The sequence below is a fragment of the Pan paniscus genome, chromosome 1 (assembly GCF_029289425.2).
Source record: "Pan paniscus chromosome 1, NHGRI_mPanPan1-v2.0_pri, whole genome shotgun sequence".
Lineage (NCBI taxonomy): Eukaryota > Metazoa > Chordata > Mammalia > Primates > Hominidae > Pan > Pan paniscus.
The window spans coordinates 135,308,279-135,324,172 of NC_073249.2; the positions used below are offsets into that span (position 1 = coordinate 135,308,279).

The window sequence follows — 15,894 nt, forward strand, 5'->3', positions numbered from 1 at the left end:
GAAAGGCCAAGGTGCCCAGATACCTGTTAAAATTTAGCTGTCAAAAAGAAGGTGGCGAAGTAATTTTAACATACCAATATTGTTTCAAGACGTCCTTAGAGAAATTATTCAAAAGACTCTCTTGATTCAAGGAAAGTATTTTAGTGGCATTTGAATGGAATAATATTGCATCATGTAACTTAAATCACAGATTTTTCTAGCTTGGACAGCATTAGAAACTGTCTACTCCATTGGTTCTCAGTCTTAGGTGCACATTGCAGTTACACATGGGGAGACTAAAACATATTAATGATTGGGTACCACGCCAGAGAGTCTGAGTTTAAATTGTTTGGGGTACAACCTGGGCGTAGGAATATTTTTTAAAGCTTCCAAGTGATTTTCATGTGTAGCCAAAGTTAAGAACCACTGATCATTTCCAACCACTTAATTTAAAAAATTGGAAAAGCAAATTTGAGGCACAGAGAAGCAAGCCGCTTGCCCAAAGCCACTGAGCTAGTTAGAGAGAACACCAGGACTAGAATTCAGGCTTCTAGACTTCTAATGACCTTTATACACTGCTTATTAAAAGTCATTTTACACCTGCCCATTCTATGCTAATTCCTCCTGTTCTGCCTGTAATGATGTTGGTTGTGGCCTGGCATCAAACACTGATGATGTTTTGCCTTCTTCTTTCACCAGCAGAGGAGATGGGAGATGAGGAAGTCCACACTATTCCTCCTGAGCTACGGATCCTGCTGGACCCTGGTGCCCTGCCTGCCCTGCAGAACCCGCCCATCCGGGGAGGGGACGAAGGCCAAAATGGAGGCCTTCCCTTTCCTTTCCCAGATATTTCCAGGAGAGTCTGGAATGAAGAGGGAGAAGATGGGCTCCCTCAGCCAAAGGACCCTGTCATTCCCAGCATACAACTGTTTCCTGGTCTCAGAGAGCCAGAAGAGGTGCAAGGGAGCGTGGATATTGCCCTGTCTGTCAAATGTGACAATGAGAAGATGATCGTGGCTGTAGAAAAAGATTCTTTTCAGGTTGGTGCAGCTGATTACAGGAGGGAAGAGAGGCTACCTCCTTTCCCATCTGGCCCTAGTCTGCATCTGTAATTTCTCCCTATCTCTTTCATTTTTGAACTCTGGAGGCTTGATACTGTTTTCTCAGTTGGATGGGCCTACTTCCCCTTGGCTGTGATTCTCACCCGGTTCCTGTTGTTCTCAGTGACAGGGGGTGGGGGTTCCAGATCCTTGTGTGTCAATATTTTGCTATTGAATTTCCAAGGCCAACAGAGACTACCCTTGGGCTGTTGAGAGGTGGGCAGCTGGGAAGAGATACTTGGGGAAGGGGCACGATGCAGGCCTCTCATCGCCTGTCCTTGGAAGACCAAGCAATTGTCAATTGTGTCAATTATACAACAGAACTGCCTGTGGGCCTCCAACCATGTCTTTGGTGGTTGTTGTTTTAGGCCAGTGGCTACTCGGGGATGGACGTCACTCTGTTGGATCCTACCTGCAAGGCCAAGATGAATGGCACACACTTTGTTTTGGAGTCTCCCCTGAATGGCTGCGGTACTCGGCCCCGGTGGTCAGCCCTTGATGGTGTGGTCTACTATAACTCCGTGAGTGTTTTCCAGAACAAAGCTTTGCCCTTTGCCAGAGCCTGGCTGTGTGCTCCCTTAAAATTAGTCTTAACATTTCTTTGAAGATGAAGAGGGTTTTCACCCCAGGCCTGAACAAAGCCAAGTGTCAGTTCTCAACAAAATGGATGTACTTTGACCCTGAGCTCTTTGGTTTTATTTGTTTTATTGGTGAGTCTTTGGGAATTGGAAAGCCTGTTTTCTCACCCCCCGTTTCCGTCTCCTGATGACAAAGGCTGCACTGTCAAGGTGATTATGACTTCTCTCAGTGGCCAAGCTCAACTGGCCCTTATAAGGATAAAATTTAAGGCCCTGGGCTATATGAATGAGCAGCACCTCTGCACAGCCGGGTTAACCAGATGTGTGGTCTCTCTGGCCTCATTTGAATCTCGTCCAGAAGTAGGAGAACTTCTCCCTCCTTCATGAATAAAAATCCAAAAAGAGAATTTAAAACTCAAAAAGGACCTTTAAGAAATTATTAAGTCTCTCTCCACCTCTAAGAAAGACCATACATTGAAGAAACTCTCCTACTTTTGAAGTTACTTGGAGAAAGATTCCACAGATTTCCCCCAATGATAAACCGTTGCAATAGCTAACCTGCATTTTCCAGAAATCTTTCTTCTCAGTTGGTCAAAATGTTTTCAGATTAAACCCATTCTCTTGGAGACAGAGACTAGGCAGTGAATATTAAAAGAATTAAAAATGTGAAGTTCCAAAAGAACTTTAAAGTGCTGATTTTGCATTTTGGGTTTTACTTTTAATGGTAAAAATAAGGCTCAGAGATCCCTGTGTCCACCTTTGACACAGGGTGGGTTGGGGTGGGAGGTGGGGTATCTTCTTAGTGCCATATCCAGCTTTGACATGGGGTGGCTGAGCTGTGGCTGCTAGTTCAACCCCATCCAGAGAAGAGAGGCTAGCAATCAGGTGCTCTGGTCAGCGTGGTTCCTGTGGGAAGTGACTCTCCCATGAACCCAAGCATATTGTTCCTCAGAGAATCTTAGATTGTTGGAGCCGCAAATAACCCTAAGATGAGCTTATTCAGCTTCTTCATTTCACAGGTGAGGAAACTGAACTCCAAGAAGTTAAAAAGACTTGCTTTTTTAAACTCCAGGGATGGGCTAATGGCAGAGCCAGGACGACTGAATCCAACTTCCTGACCTCTTGTCCACTAATCTTTCCTAGACACCAGGCTAGGCCCTGCTAATCTCCTTTTGTTACTCAAATAATTAATTTATTAACCTTTGACCTCCTGATAATTGCAGCATGAATTTTCTTTCAATTATCCAGTGTCTGCAGATATAATGAATGTCATATATTACTGAAATACTTGATTATGGCATTTTAAAACTGGGGTCCAAGTTAACACCAAAAGTGGCTACAGTAATATGTCTGTTAAGAAAAAAAAAAAAAAAAAAAGTCAGTTGCTTCAGGAGAGAAAGGCATGTAATGATCCCTTAAAGTTCCTTTTTTTCTCACATATTTTTCTTTTCTTTATTATGATCTTTGAGTTTAGCAATATCCTAGATGCTTCCTTTAATTGGCATCAATACTTTCTTTGGAGGACCTGGTACAGAGAGAAAGGCAGTTGTTTTTTTTTTTAAATTTTCTTCCCATCCTACTCCCTTTGGAGACTGTTTTAGCTGTTCTTACCGATTGTAATTGTTTGTAGTAATTTTCAGACTTACTATATATTTCTATTTTGCATCATGTTCAGAATCCAAGCATGTGAAGCAAAAGAAATTAGGATTTCATTTATGGAGTCATGACCCTTGGGTGAATTTTCTCATCCTATTTAGAAATAATCCAGGAATCATAATTTCAACCTATGTCAAGATAGATTCCAGGAATATATCTGCAGGTGGATAGCGAAAAAGGCGGAAAAAAAAAGATTCCTGGGATAAAACATATTCTTTTCCACATCCATACACCATAGAGAAAGATTTCTTAGGGAAGAAATGAGCAAAAGTTACAGGGGTACAAGAGCAGCAATGAAGAGATGTGCTCCCTAGTAAACATTAGGTCCTTCGCTGCTGACTCCAACCAAACTTTCTACAACTCTTAAAGGATATATATAATGAAAGCTGCTTGTATTCGCCAACTGCTAGTACTTCTTAGAGTTTATAATATAAAGCCTCTTAAGGGGAAGCCCCTTCTCACGGTATAGGCAAGTCTCTTGACAACTCCATTCAACTCCATTCTAGTATCTAGTGTTTTCCCACCATTTGAAATCATTTGTAATTATTCAATATGGTTACAACATAAATATTTATTTTTCACAAGAGAAGATACAAATATTAGTTTAGCTTTTAACTTGAACCTGCATTGGGTTTCTCCTTATTCTTCATCACTTTGAAGATAAAATTCGAAAAAGCCTGGATGTTATTTTATTATTTTGTCTTAAAGTCAGATTTTCAATTTGCATCAGAATGATTACATGAGTGTTTGTGTGAGGCAGAACCAAACGCACATGGTTTGGTGTTTTTATAACATTGGCTGTGCTTTCTTTGCCTTTTAGATTGTGATACAGGTTCCAGCCCTTGGGGACAGTAGTGGTTGGCCAGATGGTTATGAAGATCTGGAGTCAGGTGATAATGGATTTCCGGGAGATATGGATGAAGGAGATGCTTCCCTGTTCACCCGACCTGAAATCGTGGTGGTATGTGTTTGTTATCAGTAGGGGGTTTGTGGAAAATGCTGTCTATTTTGTTGGCTTTAGTTAGGGACTATCTGAAAATAAAATCAGATGTTAAAAGCCAAAGCTCATGAAGCTACAGGGCCTTCATCCTTCATATGACTGTCATTAATCTTCCTGTGGGTTGTTTTTTCCAGTTTAATTGCAGCCTTCAGCAGGTGAGGAACCCCAGCAGCTTCCAGGAACAGCCCCACGGAAACATCACCTTCAACATGGAGCTATACAACACTGACCTCTTTTTGGTGCCCTCCCAGGGGGTCTTCTCTGTGCCAGAGAATGGACACGTTTATGTTGAGGTGAGACCTGAAAGTTAGCCTTGACCTTTTAGGTTAGTGCTGGGCTATAGTTCCTTAGACATCAGCTAAAATACCCTGTACAGACCTCTTCCTGTCCTACCTCACAGACCTTCACCAGGTCTGATGAGGGATTGGCTGAGAGAACGCTTCCAGACTGGCTTCTGACCAAAGCGGGAAATTTCAAGATTTAATACATTATGCTAAGTGAAGACAGTATTTTGTAGATGAATGTTAAAAAAAAAAAAAAATTGGCAAGTGTGAATTCTACTGGTAAAGCCCTGTCCTTTGCTTTTGGAACAGTAGTTCAGTAGTTGCAGTGTTAGAGTTAACCATGGAATATTTCAAAACCACCTCATATGTTATCTTTTATTTCTTTTTTTTTCCCTGCACAGTCCCCTTAGCCCCCAGCAGGGCAGCCAAATCCCTGTGGGTCCGTGCCGCCACTGAAACTGACTTGTTATCTTTTAAATTGCACTCACTTTTAAGTGAAATGCTATGTGCTATTATAACTCATGACATTTTTTTTCTAGATCATGATCTGAGTATCTGTATAAACTTATTAAAACTATTTCCTATATATAATGTTAATAATCATGTGCAACCTAAATCTGGAATCTGGAGTGACTACAAAATATTAGGCAGTGGCGGTAATAATGAAATAACAACATCTAACATTTGCTGCAGATTTATTATGTGCCAAACATAGTTGTAAGTATTGCAGCAGTTAGTTAACTCTTTAGAGCCATCCTATAAGGGAGGCTAATAATATCTTCATTTTATGGATGAGAAAATTGAGGCACAAATTTCTCTGAGGCCACACAGCTGGTACTAGTGGAGTTCAGATTCAGTGCTCATAGGCCGTGTGACTCCAGAGCTCTGACTGATCTTCGCTGGATACGACTATCGCTTATCTCCAAAGTGCCATTTGAAAGGAGAGAAAACATAACGTCTTATCAATGCAAACATCCAGGTTCAGAGAGTGGATTCTAGAAAAGATAAATGTCCTTATGGCACCAGGATGTCTGCTGTTTCTTGTGCCCTGGGTACAACCTTTCATGTTTCAACCTTAGTGTTTCAAGTGGGCATATCATCTGTTGGTCTTATGGGAAGGTCCTCATCTAATGAGCTGGTTTTGGTACTCAGCTGCAAGCTCAGCTTCATAGTGGGAGGGGTGAGAGGCTTAAAGGGTCAAAGTGGGGTACTTCCATATGTTAAAAGTGACTTTGGTGCACGTGTTTCTGTTTTGGAAAGACAAATAACTCTCACATTCGCACTGACTCTGGGACAGAGCCCGCTGGCGCTAGATGTTGTTTTCCTTGATCATATGGATTCTGCCCCTCCCCCATTCTGAGAGTTCTCTTTCTTTGAGCACACCTTCTTTCTCCATTGGGGAAAATATACTGCCTTCTACATGCTTTTCCTAAGCCAAGACGGCTGTTTTTCTCTTGCTTTTCTGGCTGTACAGTTCACATGGGCAGTTGGTCAACAGCTCCCTATTGCGCTGTGGATTTCAGGGGTGCTGCATAATTGCAGATTGTTCTTTTCCAAATCTATGCCTGGCTTTGCTGATTTATGCTAATCAGTGGTCAATCTTCCTCCTGTACCTTACCCTGGATATTTTGGGTTTCTTCCCCCATCCTTCAAATGCTGGCTTACTTGAAACGTGTTATTGGTAGTTTTTTTTTTTTTCATTCTTGTTTTCCCATTTATACCTTTTCATACATCACCTATATTTCTCATAGTTTATCCTCTATTCCCTCTACACCATACAGTCCCTTTCATAATCCAAGTTAACAGTGTTGCCACCTGTTCATTGGTCATCTCCAGGTGACTGTTGGTCACATAATGGCAGTTTTCTTTTGGTTCATTTGTCTTGGGGAATTTACAAACCCAGTTGTTAATAACCCAAAATTTTAAATCTAGAATACTACTACTACTAATAGGTAGCATTTATTGACACTCTGGGAACTGTGTTGTTTGCATGTAACTTTTACTTTGCTAGTTTTCACAATTATGATATCTTGTGGGTATTCGTGTTCTCATTCTGTAGGTGAGTAAACTGAGTCTCGGTGCCCAGCACGTGAGCAGGAGAGCATGTAATTTTTATGAGCTCGTCTCACTGCAAAGCCCGTAGTCCTTCTCCTACTCACTTCTGGTCTAAAAGTAAAATCTTTTTTAGTAAAAGATTTGCTGATAATTTATATATATAAACTATATATACATAAAATATATTAAAAAATAATATATATTTTTTCCCTCTGCTACAAAGGTATCCCTTTTTGGGATACCTTAGACATTCTGCCACTACATACTTTCTTTTGAGATTAGAGAAGAGATTTGCAGTCCCTCTGTTACACATTTTGGCATGTGGTTTCTGAGTTCATGTTAAACGGCAGTTTTTAGTAATAGCACATATGTAATTTGCCACCTTTCCAAGATAGAATATCTTGTTTTTCAGAAGTATTGCAAAAATACTGAAGTGTTAGTATTTACAGAATGTCACCACAGTGACATTATCAGAACCCTCTTCATTAGCATCTTCACTGTTGAGTGTCCTGCAGTTAACCACCACGTAGGAATCTTTCACAACAGTGCTGCGGATTCAAAGCCCCATGTGATGTCGGGGGTTTCCCCTGGGTATCTCAGCGTGGAAAGTCTGTTTCTATCTCCATGTCTTTTGAAATGATTCTGCGGCTGTTGGTCTATGGGTAAGGACTAGCTGTTTCTACAAGCGTTTAAGTTTATTTTGATCCTAAATTTAGTCAAAGAATGAGGCATAGCAGGGAGGGGCAGTTCATGCAGTGATCCACGTGTCACCAAATGGAGAATCTCCTCTGGTCTGGGGATTTTAGCTAAGTTCAGGATAGTTGAGGTTTGAATTCTGTTTACACTTGGCTAAACATTACTTCCTGTTTCTAAGGAAAAGAACCTTAACAAAATTTGGACATAGCCCATACAAATGTTTTCAAAGGGGGAAGTATAAATGAGTCGGAAACGTTTCCAGATTAGATTTCCCCTAAACTACCCCTGGGCTTATGGAGTGAAGGGGGAGTACTTGGCAAGGCTGATTTGGATCTGTGAGCAGCTGGGACACTTTACCAGGCCCATGATGGCCTCCAGGTTGCACCGTCACTGACACCCAGCACCGGAGCCAGCTCTGCCTTCTCGCCGATGAAGCAGGACTCTCATCAGGCTTACTCTGACTTTTTGCAATTTAGAAGCTCAGTCTTCCTGCCTAGGTTAAATAGATTTTGCCACTGAACTTTGTTTTTTGGTCAATCTTTAAAAAGAGCTTAGCTTATAAGTGTTGCACTATTAAAACATTAGGGACTTTGCCTATTGGTGTTTTATTTACTTTGGAAAATCCACTTTAAATGCAAAATATGTTTTTATTTTTAACACTCAGAGGACTCATTGGGAGGTGGAAGAGATTTACTCATCTTGTATTTGAATCTAATGGACTAATATTTGAAAGAAATAATTCACTGTCATCATCTATATCAAATTGAAGTGGAAAATATCTTTTTCTTTCAACGTGTGTGTGGGTTACTTTTGTAATTAGAAAGAAGGCTATAACTATGTTATGAAGATAAAACAGCGTGTCATCTGAAGGGCTGTCTTGGCATATGGTCCTTGTGCCTAAAGTGAAAGTGAGATGCTAACTCATTTCCTAATTCATCTTTCTGTTCTTTCATAGGTATCTGTTACTAAGGCTGAAGAAGAACTGGGATTTGCCATCCAAACGTGCTTTATCTCTCCATATTCGAACCCTGATAGGATGTCTCATTACACCATTATTGAGAATATTTGTCCTAAAGATGAATCTGTGAAATTCTACAGTCCCAAGAGAGTGCACTTTCCTATCCCGCAAGCTGACATGGATAAGAAGCGATTCAGCTTTGTCTTCAAGCCCATCTTCAACACCTCACTGCTCTTTCTACAGTGTGAGCTGACGCTGTGTACGAAGATGGAGAAGCACCCCCAGAAGTTGCCTAAGGTTTGTGGGCCTTCATCCATTCGGATGGTTATTTTGGCATTTTTAGGTGAGGCAGAAAAGTTTAATTCCAAGGTCTTGCAGGTTGAGGTTTTTTGTTTTGGAACTGCCCAACTGAAATATTAAAGTCAGTATTAGCAGGGAACTGTGAGTTTTATGGAGTCTTAGATAATAAATCCTGACAGCATGATTTTCTTTTTTCCATGCGTGCTACTTAGTAGTACCTTACGAGTGATAAATCAAGACGCTTTTCCATGGAGGGAGATTTCTGGCTTTATCTTTGCTTTTCAGATAGTTTGCAGGCCAAAAATACAGCAAGCCGAAAGGACAAGTTCATTGTGAGAATTAATTTTTCCAGGTCCTGCTGGGACTGGCATTGTCATTGTTTTTTAACCTTTTCTGTGTGAATTATAAGGTTGACTTGTCTCAGGGAGACTTCTAGGGGAAACTAACAAATATTTTAGCTTTTCTCAGTTTCATATCAGTTCATCATATTTGCCTCCTGTCACTCTCCAGATTGAATGTTCTGTTGCCATAACAAAAAGCAGAACCATTTGACCTTGGTGGAATGCATTTGATAGGGGAGATCTGCAAGGTTAACTATGATACCCACTAGGTTGGTCTTGTATATGAAAGGTATCTTCTGCCATAGTTTTGTTTCTGTGATCTGCCATAATTATGTATAATTTCATATGTGCATTTATTCTGTGGCTATCTCACACAGAGTAAACTGATTTCCAATCCTTTTGCAGTCATATATCAATGTCTAAAAGGCTAAGAATCAAGCAGTATTATTAATAATGTATGTATGGAATTTTCTCATTTAACTCACAGATTTTAAGTCTTAGGTATGGAGGTAGGAGGAAAAACCACCATTTCCAAATAGATTACAATTGATCTGAATTCCTTGCATCATTATAGTCCCCTGGGCATCCTTTTCTCTGATAACACCCAAGAGAATTTTGTTTGCATACGAAAATAGAGCAGATATGATCATAACCATTGGGGAGCACATATACAGTGATTTAGACTATATTCCTAGGTTTGCTTTTGCGGCGGTGATGCCTTAGCCTTGTGGGCATTCACCGTCAGGGTTGGGGCTTAGTGGACAGTGGTAGAGAGCCGTGAGGAGCTTCATGTGTGGCTGTGGGACCAGCTGCTTCCTGTGGGCAGAAGGGTAACGTTTAAGGGTTAGAGGTCTTGGAGGGGAGACCTAGCAGTTACCAGGGATCTTTGCTGTGGCTTTGGCTGTTACTTCTCTCTGACCTGGCCTGGAACAGCCCAGCTTCATGTGTGTTAATCTGGGAAAATTAATCGTAAAGAGAGTTCTAAGCCTCAGGGGATGACATGATGGGATATAACCCTAAACCTCAAGTCGCCCTTTACCCCCAAGGTAAGATAACATGGAAAGAGCCTGGGACTGAGAAGGAAGCTCTGCTGCCACCAATGGGACTTTAAGCCAGTCTCTGGACCCCTTAGAGCCTGTATTTCCTCATAAACTGTTATAATCATACCTGGCTTCCCTCCTGGGTAGAGGAGCAAATAGGACAGTATGTACAATGACAGCCCTTTATCTGGCAGAGGCTTGGATGAGCTGTTACCACTGTCTTTCTGTTTGCTGCTTATAGGTAATATTTTCACATTTCTATTATTTTCTGAGTGCTTTCTGTGACAATAGAGAGCGCCAAAGAATCTTCTAGGAAGAGGTCTCAGAGATTGTTGAGACCAACCCTGCCCTTTGCTGATGAAACCGAGACCCGGAGAGCAGAGTGTCTTGCCCAGGGTCACACTCCACTGAGTTAAATGCGGAATCATAGACTCTTGCTTAACTGAAGAGCTCAATAGGAAAGTAACAGTAAACTAAAACAGGAAAGCAAAATGCAAATCTTTTCAGTCATCATGCCTCTCCACAGAAAATTTGTTGTTTTTCTTTACAAGAGGGCTCTTGTTAAAGGCTTTTCTCTTTTTGAGGGGGTAAGAGTAGGGCAGTGAGGGTTGTCTTATAAGAAGTGTCTGACTGGCATGTTGCTCAGAGCAGCAATGACAGCAAGGCCTAAAGTCTTTGCTCTTTTGTGTTTGGAAAAGATGGAACTTGATTAGCTTTTTGGGATGCCTGCTATAGACTTAAAATGATGGCTGTATTAATATGTCTTCTTACCATAGAAGCTGTCATTTACTTTAGAGTTATACCTATTAGGCTGGGCGTGGGCTCATGCCTGTCATCCTAGCACTTTGGGAGGCTGAGGTTGGCAGCTTGCTGGGAGTTCGAGACCAGCCTGGTCAGCATAGTGAGACCGCTGTCACTACTATATATATATTAGCTGGGTGTAGTGGTGCACACCTGTAGTCCCAGCTACTGGGGAGGCTGAGGCAGGAGTATGACTTGAGCCCATGAGGCCAAGGCTGCAGTGAGCCATGATTGTACCACTGTACTCCAGCCTGGGTAACACAGCAAGACCGTGTCTCAAGAAAAATAAAAAAGAACTATACCTATTGATAAATATAGACAAGAAAACAAAGTTATTTTAAAGAAAAAGTGCGGAGTGTGATCATATTTTTTCAAAACAGATGTAGTGGGCCTGAGCATGCTCATTAATAGGTTTGAAGCAGCTGATCTCATGGCCTCCACAACCTGGGCACAGCCCCCAGGATCTGCATTTTGAAACATTAAAAGCAGATGACCCTGGAAAGTTTAGTTTTACATGAGCCTATACCAGGATTAAAATGAAACAAACTCAGCAACATTATTATCTTATTGGACAAAAATGTAAAATCTGTCACCTTCATAATGCAATATAGACAGTCCCCATACAACCATTCTGTTTTTCAATCTAAGTATTCAATAAATTATGTGAGCTATTCAACACTTTGTTATGAAATAAGCTTTGTGTTACATGATTTATCCAGCTGTAGGTTAACGTAAGTGTTCTGAGCATGTTTAAAGTAGGCTGGACTAAACTGTGTTGTTCGGTACTTTAGGTGTATTAAACACATTTTCAACTTAGTGATATTTTCAGTTTACAGTGGGTTTGTCAAGATGTAACCTCATCATAAGTTGAGGAGCATCTTTATGGGAAATTTCCCACAATCACCAATCACAAACATGAACTGGGTATATGAAGCCCAGCTTGGTGAGGACCAACACTAGGCATAGAGTTTTTCTGTTTTTCAAACTAACACTAAAATGTTTAGTTTTGTGAGAAGAAGGGGAGGGGGAGGACAATATTGAGAAGCTGTCCAGTGATATTTGCATCTTCAGGTACAACCAAAAATCCACTGGGCCTGCTGTCATATCTCCCAGGTTATTTGGTGTTCTCTGAAAAACACCCACCTTCTTGCTTTTCTGTAGTGAACAGCTGTGTGCTGTCTGATAAAAGGCCACAGGACAGCTGTGCAGGTAGAGCTGGTGAAGGCACTTTTGAGTGGCCCCTGATTCTGTGCTTTGTTCTGCCTGTCTGCAGTGTGTGCCTCCTGACGAAGCCTGCACCTCGCTGGACGCCTCGATAATCTGGGCCATGATGCAGAATAAGAAGACGTTCACCAAGCCCCTTGCTGTGATCCACCATGAAGCAGAATCTAAAGGTGTGCTTTGGGAGGCACGATCAGAGCATGGGGCCTGAGCTCTGCTTGTTAAGAAGACCCAATAGTGTAAATCAAAGTCCAGCTTTATTCACAAGATAACTAAAGGGCCAGTTAGTTACTTTAGAAGACCATTTTTTGCCCGAAGAGTCTTTTCTTTAGCTGGTTCTCTTACAGCCATTATGGCTTAGTTGTAAGTAATCTATTTGAAAATGATTTCCTCTGTAAAAAGAATCAGGTCTAGGTTGTTCCTGTCATAAGGTCACTCTCCCTTGCATTCAAATATGCTTCCTTGAGTATGCAAAAAAGGGTTCTAGTTAGTCCCATGTCCCGGGAATTGCACACAATCCACAGTTCATCTTTCTGTGATCTACTACTAAAGGTTATGCTGGCTATAACCTATTGTATTGCTTTATCAAAATTGCAGATGCCTTTGAGAATATGTGAACATTATTCATCTTAGGTGTAACAGATGAGAACCACTGCCCAAATGCATCTTAAAATTCAGTTTTCAGAATTTTGCACAATCACATTTGTTGCTTGGAGCCAGCATGCCTCTTTCTCCACAAGCAGGAACATTCAGCAAGCTGTATCTTCTGTGAGAAAAGGAAGGCTGTGCCCTAAGGGGTGTGGCATCAGTACCTGAGAGGACAGGCAGGGCAGAGCCAGACCTGGCATGGGTCTGGCCAGCCAGAGCAGTAGAGAGGCAGAACTGGGCCCTAACAAATGTTAGGAGTGGATATGAGGCCCTGTGGGCGGTGAGAAGAGCATCTGACAAGGACCCGCATCACAGCTCCAAGGGTTATAAACAAGCAAGGACACACCAGGCAGCTGTCGGCATCTGAGGGGTGGAACCAAATGTCACATGGGATATCTAGGCAATTACAGTTGTCACCATCTAGAAACATTGATATCTAAGGGTGTCAAACTGAGAGAAGGCTGAGAGAGTGAAAGTGGATTCCAAGCGGGGTTAGATATTTCAGGATTAGAGCTACAGGCTGCCTCTCGCCACTCTGAGGGGCACAGAGGAGCCTGGGCACCAAGGGCCTTGACAAAAGCCAGCACACTGTCTGGCTCCAGTTTCAGGGCATTAGCTGGAAGGCCTGCTGGATGGTGCTGACACCAGATCTAGGGTTTGGTGTGGCCCTGGGATGGCATTCCTGATCTGAGCATGTTGGATTGGGATTTGGCAAGACTAGGCAGCAGGGGTGACCCCTGGACAGTGAGCAGAACCTACCAGAACAGAGGCATGCAGGTACTGTCTAGTGTCTTATTGGTTGACTAACCTCTGTGAAAACAGCTGTGCCATTCCAATTGTGTATCTGGTGGTGGCATCTGCCCCCTTCCTATGAATGAATGTGCTCCCTCAAAATGGCAGAAGAGTATAGGTGGCAGGCACACTGGATTGGAGCTGGGAGCCTAAGGCACTGCTTTTAGCTTTCTCTGCTAACTGGCTGTGGGACATTGGAGAACCCCCCTACCACCAGCATTTTGGGTTTCATTTTCTCTATCTGGAAAGGAGAGGTTTGGACTGGGTGACTTCCAAAAGGTCCTTTCAGTTGTAATACTCAACTATGCTGTTTGAAGAAGCAAAATAATCTTTAATTCATTTTCCTGGCCGTCCTAAAGTTGGTGTGAAGTGTACATGAGATGTTCTCGGCAACATTTTTGTTGTTGTTTGTTTTACTTTTATTGATTGGTTTTCAACCATTTGAAAGTTATAATAGACCCAGTCTTTATATAAATGGATGGTCCAAATAGTTCCTTTTTATTGGGTTCAGGAGAAAGAAATAAGAATATAAATTGTGTTGCAGAGTAATCACAATTGGGCAGCAGCTGGCTCCGTTTTGTACTATGAAAGTGGTTTTGTTACCAGAAAGGAGTCCCAATTCAGACCCCAATAGAGGGTTCTTAGATTTCACCCAAGAAAGAATTTGGGGATGAGTCCACAGAGTAAAGTGAAAGCAAGTTTATTAGAGACCTAAAGAAACAAAAGAATGGCTACTCCATAGACAGAGCAGCCCCAGAGGCTGCTGGTTGCTATTTTTATGGTTATTTGTTGATCATATGCTAAACAAGGGGTGGGTAATTCATGAGCTGTCCTAGAAAGGGGCAGGCAATTCCCGGAACTAGGGTTCCTTCCCTTTTTAGACCATATAGGGTAACCGCTAGGCTTTGCTATGACATTTGTCAACTGTCATGGTGCTGGTGAGAGTGTCTTTTAGCATGCTAATGTATTATACTTAGTGTATAATGAGCAGTGAGGACAACCAGAGGTCACTGTCATTGCCATCTTGGTTTTGGTGGTTTTTGGCCAGTTTCGGCTGGCTTCTTTACTGCATCCTGCTTTATCAGCGGGGTCTTTATGACCTGTATCTTGTGACCTTCTCTCTCATCCAGTGACTGAGAATGCCTAAACTCCTGGGAATGCAGCCCAATATAGGCCTCGGCCTCATTTTACCCAGCCCTATTCAAGGTAGAGTCGCTCTGGTTCAAATGTCTCTGATAATTTAACAATAAGAGCAGCTACCTTGGATTCCATCTGTTACTCATAACTATTTTGAGAGAGGTAATTCTGCTAGTAATTGAAGGCAGCGGCTTGCTTTTTCCCATGCCAGACAATAATTAGGCATTAATATTGCCGCAGTATAACTTCCAGCAATTCATCCATTCTTCTTTTGAGCCTGGTGACATTTTTCTAAGTAATTTCTCTTGCAAATTAGGTAATTACTTTTATTTAAACTTAGTATAGTTGTACTGAAAGTTCAATGTTTTCTTGTATAAAAGTTCAAGAGGAAAGTTTTAGCAAATATCAAAGCAATTTTATGAGATTTGCTAATTGAGACTAGATTTTAGTTGAGAAGCATGTGGGTGAAGAAAGTTTATTACTTAGGTTTGTTAAATAAATTGAGGCGGTTAAACTGTAGGCCAGCTTCCCAGGGGCTGTATGCAAATTCGCTTTCTAACTTTGCGCTTACTGGGGTAAGTTTTCTGGCGGGTTTCAGCTGTGTGTGACTCCTCTCACCTTTTAAGTTTATTTTCTTTTGACTCTAAATCATTTATCCTCAATGCAGACCATTGGAGTCTGTGCTTTCTGCCTCAAGGTGAATTGGAATAGTCATTTGAAAAGAGACTGTGGGCTGGGCGTAGTGGCTCACGCCTGTAATCCCAACACTTTGGGAGTGGATCACAAGGTCAGGAGTTCAAGACCAGCCTGGCCAACATGGTGAAACCCTGTCTCTACCTAAAAAAAAAACCGAAAAATTAGCCAGGCATCGTGGCACACGCCTGTAATCCCAGCTACTCTTTAGGCTGAGGCAGAGAATTGCCTAAACCTGGGAGGCAGAGGTTGCAGTGAGCCAAGATCGCGCCACTGTACTCCAGCCTGGGGGACAGAGCAAAACTCTGTCTCAAAAAAAAAAAAAGAAAAGAGACTGTGACCATTTGCCTAATTGCATTGGTTTATTTGAATAATAACAGGTCACGAATGTCCTTCCTGCCAGACAGCTTTATGTCTCTTTATTGTAGAATCTGTGACTTTTTGGGTGAAAATTTCCTAACCAATGGGACGCTTCACTGTGCTTTTACTACACAGGTGCTCTTTGAAGGCCATGCCAAAACTCCAGCTCTCTCTGGTCATTTGGTTCATCTTATTTTTCAACACTTGGATTTTCTGGGACAGCAGATAAAGGCTCTGGTTGGCAACTTCACAGCC

General features: G+C 41.8%; 1 protein-coding gene across 4 annotated transcripts in view; it reads left to right on the forward strand.

Moving 5' to 3' along the window:
• The window catches only part of TGFBR3 (transforming growth factor beta receptor 3), a 202,099-nt gene that overhangs the window by 161,619 nt on the left and 24,586 nt on the right, over nt 1-15,894 (forward strand). For 2 of the 4 annotated variants that reach the window (XM_034931010.3, XM_063606912.1), the window contains exons 9-14: nt 679-1,019; nt 1,448-1,600; nt 4,134-4,274; nt 4,448-4,606; nt 8,304-8,603; nt 12,062-12,182. In XM_034931010.3, the coding sequence (XP_034786901.1) occupies nt 679-1,019; nt 1,448-1,600; nt 4,134-4,274; nt 4,448-4,606; nt 8,304-8,603; nt 12,062-12,182 (1,215 nt within the window). The remainder of the gene's footprint in view (nt 1-678; nt 1,020-1,447; nt 1,601-4,133; nt 4,275-4,447; nt 4,607-8,303; nt 8,604-12,061; nt 12,183-15,894) is intronic. The other 2 variants (XM_034931015.3, XM_063606916.1) reach the window with 1 other exon arrangement.